The sequence below is a fragment of the Cynoglossus semilaevis genome, chromosome 20 (assembly GCF_000523025.1).
Source record: "Cynoglossus semilaevis isolate Cse_v1.0 chromosome 20, Cse_v1.0, whole genome shotgun sequence".
NCBI lineage: Eukaryota > Metazoa > Chordata > Actinopteri > Pleuronectiformes > Cynoglossidae > Cynoglossus > Cynoglossus semilaevis.
In genome coordinates, this window is record NC_024326.1 from 10,826,043 (window position 1) to 10,841,150 (window position 15,108).

General features: G+C 43.6%; 3 protein-coding genes and 1 long non-coding RNA gene across 12 annotated transcripts in view; 3 read left to right on the forward strand and 1 right to left on the reverse strand.

Annotated features, from left to right (window-relative positions):
• Positions 1-3,204, forward strand: part of acss2l (acyl-CoA synthetase short chain family member 2 like) — a 14,939-nt gene extending 11,735 nt beyond the window's left edge. The window contains exon 19 of the mRNA XM_008334659.3: positions 2,720-3,204. The gene's annotated coding sequence lies outside the window, so the exon portion shown is untranslated. The remainder of the gene's footprint in view (positions 1-2,719) is intronic.
• Positions 2-3,136, forward strand: LOC103396576 (acetyl-coenzyme A synthetase, cytoplasmic-like; the record flags this gene model as incomplete). Its single annotated transcript, XM_008334716.2, has 10 exons — positions 2-25; positions 158-291; positions 463-595; positions 700-756; positions 837-917; positions 1,281-1,389; positions 1,615-1,683; positions 1,799-1,975; positions 2,419-2,493; positions 2,588-3,136. Coding segments are annotated over 10 exons (987 nt in total), but the record flags the coding sequence as incomplete, so codon positions are not given.
• Positions 3,205-7,256: 4,052 nt separating the features above from the next.
• LOC103396534 (microtubule cross-linking factor 1) overlaps positions 7,257-15,108 on the reverse strand; it is a 32,342-nt gene continuing 24,490 nt past the window's right edge. For 7 of the 9 annotated variants that reach the window (XM_025052654.1, XM_025052653.1, XM_025052659.1 and 4 more), the window contains 2 exons: positions 12,815-14,393; positions 7,257-9,122 (listed from right to left, as the gene is read on the reverse strand). In XM_025052654.1, coding sequence (XP_024908422.1) covers positions 8,922-9,122; positions 12,815-14,393 — 1,780 coding nt within the window. In that variant the 3' untranslated portion in view covers positions 7,257-8,921. Of the gene's footprint in view, positions 9,123-11,494; positions 11,541-12,610; positions 12,636-12,814; positions 14,394-15,108 lie in introns of all 9 variants that reach the window. The other 2 variants (XM_025052661.1, XM_025052660.1) reach the window with 2 other exon arrangements.
• Positions 11,264-15,108, forward strand: part of LOC112486308 (uncharacterized) — a 6,359-nt gene continuing 2,514 nt past the window's right edge. Inside the window, exon 1 of the long non-coding RNA XR_003048733.1 lies at positions 11,264-11,391. This is a non-coding gene — a long non-coding RNA (uncharacterized LOC112486308). The remainder of the gene's footprint in view (positions 11,392-15,108) is intronic.

Below are 15,108 nucleotides of genomic sequence, written 5' to 3' on the forward strand. Positions count from 1 at the left end.
TGCAAACGGTGCCACGGGCGTTCTAGTAGGTCGAGAAAATACTACATAGAATTGCTTTTCATTTTTTGCAAATCTGGAGATTCTGGAGAGCAGACTGTGGTGGTCCTCTCCCTCCTAAAGGCTTTTGTGTGTGTGTGTGTGTGTATGTTACCTCCAGTTTGAAGGTGTTCCTGTGTACCCTCATGTCGGCCGGTTCTGGGAAATTATTGAGAAGTACAAAGTGACCAAATTTTACACAGCTCCCACCGCCATCCGTCTGCTGATGAAACACGGACGGGAACCACTGGAGAAGTAAGAAACTGCATCTGCTGAAATCACAAAAGAGGGGAAAAAATTGTTTTTGAGCAGCACACACATAATAACATTAACTTTGACAGTTTTGTAAATATAAACTATATTATATTACAAACCTCACAGAAAATATTTTATTTATTCATTCATTTATTACCTTTTTGCTCTCAGCTACGACCTCTCCAGCCTGAGGATCATGGGTAGTGTGGGTGAGCCGATCAACCCCGAGGCCTGGCAGTGGTACCATGAGGTGGTCGGTCAGAGACAATGTCCAATTGTTGACACTTTCTGGCAAACAGAGACGGTAAAGGACGCATCAGTCATTTGGTCCCTTCACTCTTTTTGATTCCAACAGACTACAGTATATGTCACTGTGGTCAGTATGATCTTCTTCTTCCTCCTTTGCAGGGAGGTCACGTCTTGACTCCTCTTCCTGCTGCCACGCCGCTCAAACCTGGATCAGCTGTAAGCTACCAGAGCTTTCAATTTATAAATTGTGACTCGAGTTTATACTCAGTTCAACGAGTGCACACATTCTTTTTCAGACCTTTCCTTTCTTTGGGGTTGAGCCAGCAATCCTCAGTGAACACGGCGAGGAGCTGGAGGGTGAGGCCGAGGGTTATCTGGTAAGTTGAATTTCCCCAGTGTGGGATCAATAAAGTTCAATCTAATCTAATCTAATCTAATCTCACTGCAGCGTAATGCCGATGTACTAACGCAGCAGCTCAACACACATACAGTATCTAGATACACAATACAGACTTGGTCTCTTGGTAATAAGTTAATTTCTACTGTGAAGCATTAGTGGTTTTGGTTCCTGTTCATTAAAAACGTTTTTTTTATAATTTTGTCACGTTATAAACTTCTGGGTTTATTCCTCTCTTGATTGTTTTTTCTTTAATGATAAAGTGTCAGTTCATCAGTAAATATAATTTACGGTGTGTCACAGTCAAGTTTGTTGGTGTATCTTCTTTATTGTGTTTGTGCAGGTATTCAAGAGGCCCTGGCCTGGAATAATGCGCACTTTGTACAAAAACCACGAGTGCTTTGAAAACATCTACTTCAAAAAGTTTCCAGGCTTTTACGTCACTGGTGACGGTGAGAAACATAAAGATTAAGATCTTTTCTTTTTACTCTTTGTCCTCTCTGATATTTGACTGTATCTGTCATATCAGAAACAAAGACTGCACCTAGTGCAGTATGCACAGCTCTGTGAAATACCAGAGAATATCCCAAGAGAAAGCTAACAATGTTATATATATATAAAAGAAAAAGAGTCTTTGGACTTTTCATCATCTGTTCTCCTCTCGTCTCCTGTGTCAGGCTGCAGGCGGGATAAAGACGGCTACTACTGGATCACAGGGAGGATAGACGACATGCTGAATGTGTCAGGTATGACACTGACATGTGTTGCTGTCAGTTTCTGCAGCTGCTTAAAAAACAGTCTTCAGTGTTTTTTATTGTCTTGTGTAAAGTCACAACAACAATTATACTGTTTTGACTGTAGGACACCTGCTGAGCACAGCAGAGGTGGAGGCTGCCCTGACAGAATACCCCGGTGTGGTGGAGGCCGCGGTGGTGACCCGGCCACACAAGGTGAAGGGCGAGTGTCTGTACTGCTTCATCAGCCTCAAAGACAGCATGGAGTTTAATAACTCGGTGGTGGAGGAGTTGAAGAAGCTTGGTAAGTCGTAATAATTAATGGATGCAAACTACTCACATTTATCCTCTATTTAACTCCTTACATTGTTTTGTATTGCATTATATCTAAGAAGGATGTTTCCATGGAAACATAAGATGGAAGCATCACAGAGGGCAGACGACACTGTATACTGTACTTCATTCAAATGACTAAGACTTTAAGATAATGGTCCATTAATAAGCTGCATACTTAAGGAATGAGTTGCCCCCCCACCCCCTCCGTCTCCCCCACGTGGGCACATAACTACTGCAGGGTCACAGCAGGTCAAAAAAAAAGATTTTAATACTATATTTGATTGTGACAGTGTGAAGATGAACTGAAGTGTAGCAGAAAATACAGTGTTTCAAAAAAGAAAGGCTTGAGAATTTTGGTTAACACTGACCTACCCTCGTGACACAGGTTCTTCCTTTTTGTTCTCTTATCAGTGAGGGAGAAAATTGGTCCAATCGCTACACCAGACTTCATTCAGAACGCCCCTGCACTCCCTAAAACACGCTCAGGTAATCACCTTTTCACAGTAACTGACACCAACATCATCCTCCTGCTCTCTCATCACATCATCACCTTCTCTTCTCCAACTGATCACTTACGCAGGGAAGATCATGAGGCGTATCTTGCGTCAGATTGCACGCAACGACAAAGACCTGGGAGACCTTTCGACCCTGGCCGACCCCAAAGTGGTGGAGGTGCTCTTCAGCCAGAGATGTGAAGCTGCGGCCTGAACACATCACCCCCTCTACGTCCTTCGCTCTCTGTTTATTTATCAAAACTTTACATGACGAGGGTACAGATGAAGACAATCACTGAGTGTCTTTGAGCACTGTTTTGGGACTAAACAAGGGACAGGGATCAGAAGATGACAGGAATGACAGCATCGTGTTTATAAATGTTAGTCTTTTTTGATGCAGGGATGCTACTGTTTGTGTTTGGGGCCAAACTATAAAACACTGAATTTATATTTTGTAATTATTTTGGATTTACAGTATGTATCACAATACTGAAGAGTAAAGCACAATTTACTCCTGTTCTTGAACTTTAAATAATTACGTTTGCTTTGCACATCCTTGATTTATTACTGATATGTAGTGTTAAATACTCCCACGTTCTAAAAAATAAACTTTAAGGAGAGTTGTTGAAACGTGATTGGCCTTTTGATTATGATACACACAACTCCACTGAAGGTAGAGTAGATGTGGCTGTAGTTCCCTGGTCATTGAGTTGCCTGGTACAACAACTATGTTGGTTTTAAATCTAAATCAGCTCACTCACTCATAACATTAAGTTATGCAGACAAGTTGTGATTCTTCAAAATGCACCCTCAGCATTTCTTTCTAAATACAATAACAAAATAAAAAAGTCATTTAAAAAAATCTTAGGAAAGACTTCCTGCTCAGTTTTCTTAGACTGGAGGGCCTTAAGTTGAAAAAATATTTCTGTTGGTCACTGTCTTTTCTTAATGCTGTAAATGCAGCATTTATTTATTTATATTTAAGGCAAATAGTTGCATAATGTAATCCCCTTTGTCTTTTTAAACCCTCGCGCAAACCAGCCTTTGTCGCCCTCAGGTGGCAAACCTTGCGCGCTGCAGCTGTTATTTAACGGCTTCAGTATCGTCTGATGAACAAAACACATACCAGGTGCAGTGTAAGAATAGTTGGTGAACCTGAACGTGGAAATAAAACAAAAAACATTCGAAGAATGTTATTTTCAAAAACAACATTGTAGACGGTTACTATCGATACGCAGATCAGATCTCGTCTGAACAACTGTATCACATGAATGCAGCTGTGTTTGCACGCGAGTGTGTTATTGTGTGTGTAGGTGAGGAGATGGAGGGGGAGAAATAAAGAACCCAGAAATGCACCAATAGGTGATGTTACGTCATCACCCCAGCAGCAGAGGAGTGGTTACTATGACAACCCTACATCCTGACTCCCTCTCCCATGTCCTCCGTGTCCTCCTTCTGATCCTTAATTTCCACATGGCCACAGAAATGGCCAAAAGATTTCTTGTGACTTTTCTGACTGCCCCGGGAGAAAACAAAAACCCCACCCTCAGTACTAAACTCCATCAGTAAACCTATGAAACGGGTCTCAAACAACAAGTATGCCTGCTGGCAGTCTGGCTAAGACTGGTTCTGACAGGTCCGACCAGCAGCTGGCAGAATCCAAACTCTTCTATTAGTTCATCAATGAGAAAATACGATTTCTTGACATTAAAAGAAATACAATAACTGGCATGAAATGTGTAACTCTCTCCGTCCTGCAGATGGTGCTATTAAGACAGTTGAAATTTGCTAAGGGAATGACAGGTGGCTACTGCTATTGAAACCTAAAGCACCAGTTTGTAGACATAAATACTGACAAGTAACTAACATTATCAGTTACTATTTATTATTTACTTATTACGAAAATTAAGAGATTCAACAAAGAAATAAAATACTTTTTCCAAGTTTTAAAACTTAAAAAAAGTATGTGACACTGTGTGACACACACACAGAAAGACTGATGAAGTCAGGTGCCAGTGTGTGAGCAGGAGAGGCCTGCTGTTGCGTGACTTCAGTGTGTGTGTGTGTGTGTGTGCCAGTGCCATGGAGGAATGGGCATGTCCGGGGCAAATGAGACAAACGTTAGAAGAGAAAAGGAGGCACCGACGGAAAAAAAAGCTTTTTGTTTGTGCTGTTGTGTTTGCATGAGAAAAGACAGACAGATGGAGCAGCTGAACTTTTTTTTTTTGTTTACTGTACAGAAAGGAGCATCGTGTGAAAATAATTTGCATCCGGGAATTTAAAACAAAAAGGGAAAAAAAGAAGCCTCCAGTGGTAGATTTTTACCCTGAAGAGAATGTACAATTTCCCTTAATATTTTGTTTAATGTATTTTGTTCATTGCTTGACAATGCGCCTGGTTCATGACAGTTTTGCAGAAAAGCACAAGTGTAAATAAAGTTCCATTATGCTGAGTCAGCTGCAGGTGCACATTGCATCACTTCCACGATGTCCTGACTTACAACAAACAGAACCCGGCCTTTTTTCGGTTCCCTGCATGGCCTGAAAATATACCTTCATTTTTACTAGTCATTACTGCATCATAATGATCATTTATACATCCATCTTCCACCACTCAGAAGCTAATTCTGATGTTGAAACTCATGGTTACATCTAGTTCAATTTCAGTGTGTGCAATTATCTTAGACACAATCTCCATGTTTGGTCCTATCCATAGGTCAGACTTTAGATGGTGAATTTTAACCAGTAAAATCACCGTTCCAACAATTTTAAATTGTTGATTTATGTCTTATATTGCCAAACTGTTCCATAAGATGCATCCAAACAGAGGGATTTCTCAACAACAACCACATCTCAGCTCCACCCTCCAGAGGAAACACAGTGTAACAAGAGGCTCAGGAACCAGAGAAAGTAACGGTCCTCCTGGCAAAGGTCCCACTTAATATGAACTCTCCTTTGGACCAAAAGTTTTTTTTGTTTGGTTTCAGCAGCAGAAAGAACCTTTCTGTATTGTTGGCATGACAACCTTTCGTCTCGTGGCAAAGCCGGGACTTTTTTTTTGTCACTCATTGTTTGTCAGGGGATTTGCACACAGCTGCTGGCACGCACAATTTGGCACCCTACTTTTCTGACATATTACGTGCTGAAGCAGGCAGGTCATCATACATGCACAGCAGATACAGTTAGAAAAGATTCCAATCAAATTGTATGGTGGATTTTAAAACAGCAAATGACTTATTTATGTTTTCAACGAGGGGAACAAACAAGACTCTTTCATTTATTTAAAAAAATATTGGTTTGTTAATATTTAAATGTTAAAATGGATTAAGAAATTAGTGACAAATTTGGGGTCTCAGAAATGCTTCACCAACAAAAGGTGAATCTCAAAACCAATATTAAAGGTAAATATCACATTAAAAAGCCTAAAGAAATTTTTAAAAATAATCAACTCAACTAAACCTGAGGGTTGGGAACCAGATGCAGCACACAGTAGGAGTGCACAAATCATTCAATGGGTGAGGTGAGGGAGAACAGAAGGTGGCATGGGTGTAAATCAATGGATATTGTGGTTCACCGAAAAGCAAAGACTCAAGGGATTAGAGTTCTGAGGGGAAAGAGGCTGAGGACTCGGGGGGCGTGGAAGGGTGAGGAGGAGGGGCGCGGGGATGGTGGACATTTACATTGTGCCGTGTATTTCTCACCTAAGTCTTCAATAACGTCCCGCCTGAACAATCCACATCCCAAGAACTTTATTATGTCTATAGCAACCAAACCAATCAATATTATACGGAAATATAGATTAACGAGTCGTTATATCCCAGCTAATCCATGTAGCTAGCTACCTAGCTAGCGCTAAAAACAACAACAAACAAACAGCAACAAACAAGTACAATTCCACCACCAACCACAGCTTCGATTTTATGTACATTTAAAAGCATCAAATATAACATATTAAATTACAGTATTATTAAAAAGACAAAAATAATTACTCACCAAAACTTTTGATTAGTTGTACACAAAATTCTTCTTCGTCTCTTTCCTTAAGATGCGTTCAATTACAGTTGTACAGATTATTATCCGTGCGTTGCAGTTCTCTCTCCATCCATGGTAATGCTGAAAGTCCCGTCTGTACTGTCGTATTTATTTAGTTATATTTTAATTCACTTCAGGTTGAAAATGTCTGCTCGACAGAAGTAGTGGACGAAGAAAAAATATAATTTTCCACAGCTCAGGTCGCTGATTGCAGTTTCCTGTGTTTGACATTGCACGTTCTTTGACCATCCAATCAAATCACTTAAATCGCCAACGTAACGGGAAGGCCCGGATATGTCCGCTTGATACCAACAAAAAATCTGATTGGTTGAATAAACAATCAACATTTTTTGTTTTTAATCATTGGATTAAAAACAAAAAACTCGCGTTTACGCCACTGGAAGCAGCGCAACCCACAGAAAAGCTGTGAAATAATGAGAACAAAGTACTCTGTATTATTTTATAAATATTCATGATGAATATATTATAAAAGTCACTGATTCTGATGCTGTTAAGACCAGCAAATGTCAGTCACCAGAAGCAGTGGAAGCTGCTTGTGTTCATTGCTCAACAGAATCAAACTGATGACCTTCAACCAACCACTCTTCTGTGGCCTCTTGACCTCTCATTAATTCCTAATTTGGTGCAATCCCCATTATAGCACTGTCCCTGAAAAGCCTCTTAGAAACCCTGTGGCTCAGTCCTGCATAGAAGGTAGAAGTGTTCAAAGAGGTCGTGCGTGTGTTTTTAGAATGTTGGTGTAAATTATTCACTGGTGGTTGGTTCCTCTTAAGACGAGTGGAAGCAAAAGCAGGGCATTTGCCTCTTCATCTCTCCACCAAGTCACTGTGTGCCATCAGCGGGTCCAATATGAATATTTTATCATTAACTCTGTCAGATGTTCCTCTGGCAGCCAGTCAGAACTTGAGTTCTCTGGTGAAAGCTAACTTATTCCACCGTAGACATACATAGCTTCAGAGGAAATGTAATTTTTTTTTATTTTACGTGGTGTGTATGACCTCTGACCCTGCTCTAATCCCACAGCCTACACTGATACATATATGCACACAAACACATATGCGGTGCATGTCTTATAAATACACATTCATGTTTATTACATTTATCATTTACATCAGACTATAGATTTCTAGACATAGACTTCTCTCTTGAAACATTCATATTATTTTCTCACAATCCCTTTTTCTTTTTCAAGATGTACATTTTTGTAGTAACAACTATACAAATACAGTATGGTAAATACAATAATTTACTTAAAAACAGATTTTTAATTTCCATAATTAAAACAGATGATAAAAAAAACCCAAAACAATCAGCTCAACATTCACAAACATGTTTTCCGTCTCCCTCGTGGTGGAGCTGAGCGATTGCCAAAGCTCTTATGTACATGCTATTGTTCAAAAGGCATGCAAATATTACTCTAATATTTGTACAACTGCCTTCTAAGTATGCATAAGTTTGTTTCAGTTGGTCTTCACCCATGTTCAAGGAGCCGGACATTCATCAGGATGTAAAAATGCATCAGAAATGACATCATGTGTCTGCTTCACACCCGAAGCACAGCTTTTTTTTGTATGTTTTGTTTGTTGTTTAATTATCTGTGTCAGTTCTTTCTCCCACTGAGACTTTAAAAAACCTCTAATCTACGAGGCTGGACAGTAGGAATGGATTGAGTCGTGTGATTATGGATGTAAATCAGGATTTGGATGAAATTTTCTGTAGATCTGGGATTGAAAAGCAATTTGTAAATAAACCCGGGATCTTTTTTTTAAATTGGTCAGGACCAGGTACAGAAACAAAACGACGATTCACACCCACATTCACACCATGTAATCCTGCCTGTTTTAACTCCCCTCCCCACAAACTCATCAGACCTTCAGTGACCACCAGGGTTTGAAACAGCGGCCTTCCCGCACTAACCGCTCCTCCACCATGCGGCCATTCAGGATTCAGGACACAAACCATCAGTAACCTTTGGATTTGTAACTCGTTAATTAGTTGAAGCATTTGTCGATTCACTCACAGACATTCGACTGCACAGCTGACGGTGCAGCCATTAGAGTTGTTAAAATATATTTATGTAATAAAAACATTCGGACACACAGACGTGGGTGATGGTTAGCTCCAGTGTGGGCAGGCACCTCTGATGGAAATGTAGTTCTCATTTGTTCAGAGTCTTTTCATGGGCCTTTGTGATTTTCCCAGTTCATTCCACTCTGGTTTCTTGGTCAGCTGGTGCTACTGGGTGGATCCCAACACCTCCCGTTGAGCTCTGCCTCTGAAGGAGTCCAGACAGGGGAGAAGGATTCTGAGGTACTGAGTCTTTTTTTTTTAGGCTGAGGTGGAGGTTTGGAGGAGGTAGAGGATGCGTTCATGCCGGCTCCTCCCCCTCCTTGGTCTTCCGATGTCCCAGTGGTGGGAAGGTGAACCTCCTCTTCGAGCCCTCTCTCATCTTCGGGGAAGGGGAGGGGGAGCGGGCAGCCCAGCGCGACGGTGGCCTGCGATTGGCCGGCCGGGCCGGTCTTAAGAAGCAAGAGTCCAGGGGCGGAGCCACAGGAGAGCGAGGCAGGTCCTGCCAATGACAAGGAGCCGTCAGAGAGAGAGAGACGTCTGCAGCTGATTTCACGATGGACAAAGAAATGAAAACTGAGAAACATGAATGAAAAGAGGGAGGAGAACGTGGAGGAGCCCAACGAAAAGGACAGACACTGAAACTGAAACAGATGAAAGGGTGCTAAAATGAGATCAAGTGAAAATGTGATGAAATGTCCACAAAAAGTCAGATTTTTCCAACTGTTTTGAACACAGAGAACACTGAATACTGATCCTGAACAAACCAACACTTGAACAAACCAACACTTAAGAAAAAAGGTCATCATCTCTTAATTCAAGTCTTCAGAACAGAACTTCTTTTCACAACTGAGTCACTTTCTTATACTGTACAAAGTCAACGTCTTATCACCATGACGACACAGCCCACAGACAGATATAAATCTCATTGATCGACATTTCATGTCAGTCTGAGCACAAGTAAAGACGTGTTGCGTTCAGGGAACAGGGCAGCTGTAGGTTACGGGACAAAAACGCTTCTGTTTGACGTCAAACACTCATCTACTGCACACTTGGGCACAAACACCCCAGTTATATAACACAGAACAATGCAAACCTGGTGGTTTGTGAATCCGGGTTAACACTGCGCCGCCGTACTGTACACACACTAATGAGGTTGACAGAACACAGAGCACCGTGCGTTTGTTCTCGGGAATAAGATATTAAAAAGGCGGACACTGAGAAGTCGATCTGTCAGAGACGATCTGATGTCACAAGGTGACCTGAGGGGCCGTCACACCGCTGGGCTCATTTATAAATAGTTTTCCTGCAGGTGTTTGATTTCGGCTGAAGGATGTTGAAGTCGAGGAGCACACAACGATCTACTTCTGCTAAAAATAAACAACCCCAGGGCGTTAGTGGTGGAGTGAGGGGAAGGATGGAGAGAAAACAAGTAGGTTTTAAGACAATGAAGTTATCGAGTAAAAAAATAAAATAAAATAGGTCATATGCTGACAGGAAGATCCAGCAGTCATTCTTCTCTAATGAAAGATATCAAGTAAAATAAAAGCATAACAACGTGCAACCGGGAAATACAGAAAGAAAAAATTACCAGATGGATTTAGTTATTAAAACATGTCCTTGTTGTTAATACAACAAACCACACAATGACACAGAAGACACTGCAGTATTTTGTCAGTCAGAGTGAGTCAGCCAACAGAACAGAGAACCAATCCCAGGCCCCTCGAGGAAAACTCCACCTTAGGAACAAGTTTGGGTTCTACTTATTACATAATGTAGAAAGTTTGAAATTTAGAAATATTCTGAAGGGTGTTTTTTTAAATATATTTCACTCCAAATATAAACTCAAAGATGTGCGTCAGAGGTGGGCTTTTCCAGGGAGCGTCAACAAGTGAACAGAGACAAGTCCACCAGAAAAAAACAAACAATCAAACCGAGACATGTACATAGACATCGGCCCAGTTCTACAGTTCTTCTTCAGACAGTTCAGAGTAAGAGACACAAGATAGAAGGATGGAACTGTAGGAAAAGAAAAGACAACAGACTAGGACCTGCTGGAGACATCAGGTTAGATTAATGACACTGACACACCGAGCAGCCACAGTGTGGGATTAGGTTTATATATGCATATATACTGCAGGGACATATATGGGTTATATTTACTGACATGTTCACTGGTTCATGTTGATATCAACGTCAAAATGCGATGTTTTCCTGAAACAAGACACCACCTGGTGCCTGTCTGTTTTAAAGGACCATACCAGTGGTTTTGCACAGATCTGGTAAATGTTAAAATATTTTTTATAAATAAAATAAAACACAAATTTTAAAACTGTTGTTCAAAATGAGTTCTGCAACAGGTAAAAAAAATCCTATAATTGTCAGCTTTATTCAAAGATTGGCTAAACTAAAATACTCCCGCTAATGCCTGCACCTGACTCACATCTGCCACCTACTGGGTGTATTTTTCATTGGTAAACATTTCTACCCTGGAGAAATATACTGTGGATGTATGGCATGGTGTGGTAACTGTCAACAGTCGCAGTGAGTTATGGTCAATGGAGTAGAACATGCAAAATCACTGGTATGGTCCTTCCTGGCCTGGTCCAAAGAAGCATGCACACACTGATACACACATACAGTACACACCCAGACACACTGTACACCCACCAACAGATGCATTGTCACCGCACAGCCGTCAACACCCATCGGATGACCTCACACACACGGTGACACTGCTGTCCTGTCGAGCATGCGGTAATGAAGAAGCTGTGAGTAAAGAAGGGTCTGGGGGGGGGAGTGAGGTGGGAGGGCGAGGGGGTTCCTGTGGTTGGTGAACCCGCCAAAGGACGTAGAGGAAGAGGTGAGACTTACAGCAGAGTTAGAGTCCCCAAGGAGTTGTTAGTATGACAGTGTGGTTCTGGAGCAGAGCACGGAGCAGAGGACAGGGAAGAGATAGAGCAGGAAATGTTAATCGGTAAAATCAGGACAGAGACGAAGAGGAGATAAAACTTTATATCTGGATCGTCAGAAGGTCGAGAGGTCATCTGGGAGAAACCAACGCTGTAGACCACACTCACAGGGCCTACAGCACACACACACAGACACACACACTCACCCTGATGACCTTAGTTGTAGACATACACAGGCACAGACAGTAATCACAGACAGTTACATTTAAAGCACTGACACTGACACTGACCGGAGAAAAAGTACCAAATACGTCATTATTTTGTTATTGGTTGTTAAAAATTGGTGTCTACGTCCAGGACTAACCTGGTGTCTCTAAAAGAGACCATAGGGACTAAATTCCAGTTCCTTCCTGAGATCATTTACCAACGACCAGGACAGGTGCAGCACACACACACAGTACACACTCCTGGTGGAGAAATTGCTGCGTTCCATCCCAATTTTCTAGAAAAACCCAAACCAAACGATTCCAATTTAACTTCTACTGCGAAGAATAGACTTTATTTCAGAGAATATTGACAGACAGCCTAGGAGGAACTTTGAGCGAGGCCTCAGCTGCTATAAAAAAAAGAAGAATCTTTCAGTTCCCTGAAAATGGTACCTGATACCAAGAGACTTTATTGTAGCCAAGTAATGTGAACACTACGACTGTTGCTAAAGATCTTCTGCTGGATACAGGAATCAACTTTAGCCTCAACTTTTTCAATGTGCTTCAACATGTCATCATTTTTTATTTGCGTTGTCCCTCATCAACCATGGTTTGATTTTTGATTTATTGATTTGCTTTGGCAAAAAAAAGTAAGTCATGCAAATAGAAGCTGAGCTACAGGAAGGTCACGGCAGCGAAGCGATAAACAGAGTCAGCGAAGAAGAAGAAGAAGAAGAAGAACAAGAACAAGAACCACATTAGATCTCTGTTCACGAACACCGTCGAAAGTTGAGGGTTAAGGAGAAGTCTCTGTTCACAAACACCGTCGAAAGTTGAGGGTTAAGGAGAAGCGTTGAATATTTTTACATTACCATTTCATCAGTCACTGCTTTGGATCTGATAGAGAAAAGCAGGGATATTCTTTAGTGAGTGTGATTGGTTAGCTGTCTGTCAAACATCCTTTCAGTTGTCAGGGAACAACTCAGACGCAGTCATAAAGAGCACTGCGCTGTAAAACATGGCCCCCAAATGAAGTGAACAATGAAACGGTGGATCCAGTGGGTCTGCATATTTACCTCCATACATCCTGACTGTCCTCTGTCTGGGTCGGCCGGCCTGCTGCCGTCCCTGCTGTGGCTGCTCGGTGCTCCGGCCTGCAGCCTCCGCTCCTCTCTACAGTTCTGCTCGTGCAGCTTCTTATTGAGGATGCGGGCTGCGTTCTCAGCCAGTGTGTAGCCCGGCGGGGCCGACAGGTCTTGTCGTATGCTCACCACCACCTCTGGATTCTTCTCCCCCTGAGTCTCCACTATCAGCTGCACGGGGCTCGGCGACCGCCCTCGGACTGTCCGCAAGCACTCCTGCACGTTTCGGTCTGTCGCGAGGGCCCCTTGAGGAGGGCTGGGCTCCGTGGTGGAGGGTGGGGAGGGCCGGGAGCGACTGGGGGACTTGTTGAACTTCTGCATGGAGTCGTAACTGACAGGAGTGTGGTCGATGATGTTGAAGAGGCTGGAGAGGCCGTCGTTGATGGTGGTGTGGACAGGGCTGTCCCGGGTGGTGGTGGAGCGGGCCCACGCTGACTCACTGTTGCCCTTCTGGGGCGTGGTCGGGGTGGGGGCGCGGCTAGTGTTGGGGAGCTCAGTTTTACTGGACGTTGACATTTTGCGCTGCAGTTTGGGGGAGCCATACTTTGGTGAGCAGCAGGGTCTTTCAAACTTACTCTGGATCACGGGGGAGTACTGCACCTTCCTCAGACTGCGTGACGGGGAGGAGATGGGTGTACCTCCACCCTTGGGTGTAAGGCAGCGGTGTGGGCTGCTGGTCAGATTCCTCAGCAGGTCTGTCTGCAGACCCACACTGATGGTCTGGGTGGTCTGAGTTCCCCGTGTGGTAAAGCCATTGGTCTGGCAGGCGATGTCCCGCACCGCAGGCCCGGGTGGAGAACGGATGGCGTTCCTGACGGAGATGGCCACCTCCTTCATATCATCGCTCATGTTCCGGGACAGTTGAAGCTCCAGAGACGATGTGAAGCCCACAGTGGGACAGATAGGTGACTGACTAGGAGAGGTCATCAGCGCTCCAGTCTCTAAAAGACCACACGGCCACCTCCCACTGCTGAACACCTCATCTGGCCCGGTGGCTCCTAACGCCGCCTCTCCTCCGCCCCTAGTTTTGGTCCCTTTGGCATAGAGGATTTCTGGGTCCTGGAGAGTGTGATGTTCACCAGCTCTAGCTCTGGTGGGGCTGTGGAGCATGTGAACCCCATAGTGCTCCACTCCCACCCCTGCAGGCCCTGCTTCGTTGCCCTTGCGGGGGGACTTGTGGCAGTGCTCAGGGCTGCTGAGGGTGCTGGTGGTCATTGTGGCGCTGGTGGTGAGGAACCAGGAGGCTGGCTGGAATGGATCAGGAATGGATTCTCCTCCCCGAGCGTCTGAAGTGGTTTCTGTCCACTCCTGTCGAGACGGACCTGAGCCCGAGGTGGCCAGTGGGAAGTCCCAACCCTTGTTGTTAAACTCCTCGATGTACTTGAGGTCGTCCGGGGACAGAGGTGGAGTGATGTCATCTTGGCCTTGATCCCCTGGGTGAGCTTTGTCAGGAAGGAACGGGGAGCTGTCCATTAGTCTTTGGAAGTCACTCATGGAGCAGACCGACTTTGCTCTGAAGAAAAAAGAAAAAAGATGCAGAAAATAACATTTAGCGACAGAATAAAGTGCTGCCTTACTAAAAAACAACCTCAGGAAAATTCACTAAAACAGTGAAAGGATCATTAAGCATGTATTAGCAACAGGAATGCAGCAGGAGGCTGAGTCATCTGCAGCCTGTTGGTTTTTACTGCAGCCATATTTATAATTCTATTACATGTTTTTATGTGAAAAAAGGAAGAATTTGAACTGGACTTTGTCACACATTTTACCTGAGCAGACTCCCACCGCTCATCTCCTCCTCTGGGAACACAGGAGCGGCTTCTCTCTCTGAAATCTCATCAAGGGCCTGGAAGACACCAAAGAATATAAAAGTGTTTTTTTACCTCCACATTAGATTAACCCTTTAACTTACCCTGACCCTATCACTAACCATAACCATGAATAAGTCAGTTACAAAATGTGAATAGAAATGGTAGAACACACAAATGGGTCTGGGGGGGGAGGGGGGGGGTTACCTCCTTCATGCAGGGGAACCTCTTCTCACTCTCAAGTCTGGAGGGTGGAGGGACTTCCAGGCTGAGAGGGTCCAGAGATAGAGCATCCAGGAAGAGGCTCTCCGTTGGCCCTTTCAGCCTCATCGCCGCCCCCTGTTCCTCCAGCATGGCCTCGGAGTCTGAGTACGAACGTGTGGCGGGGGCCAGGAGGGGGGTCGACGTACAGGGGGAGCG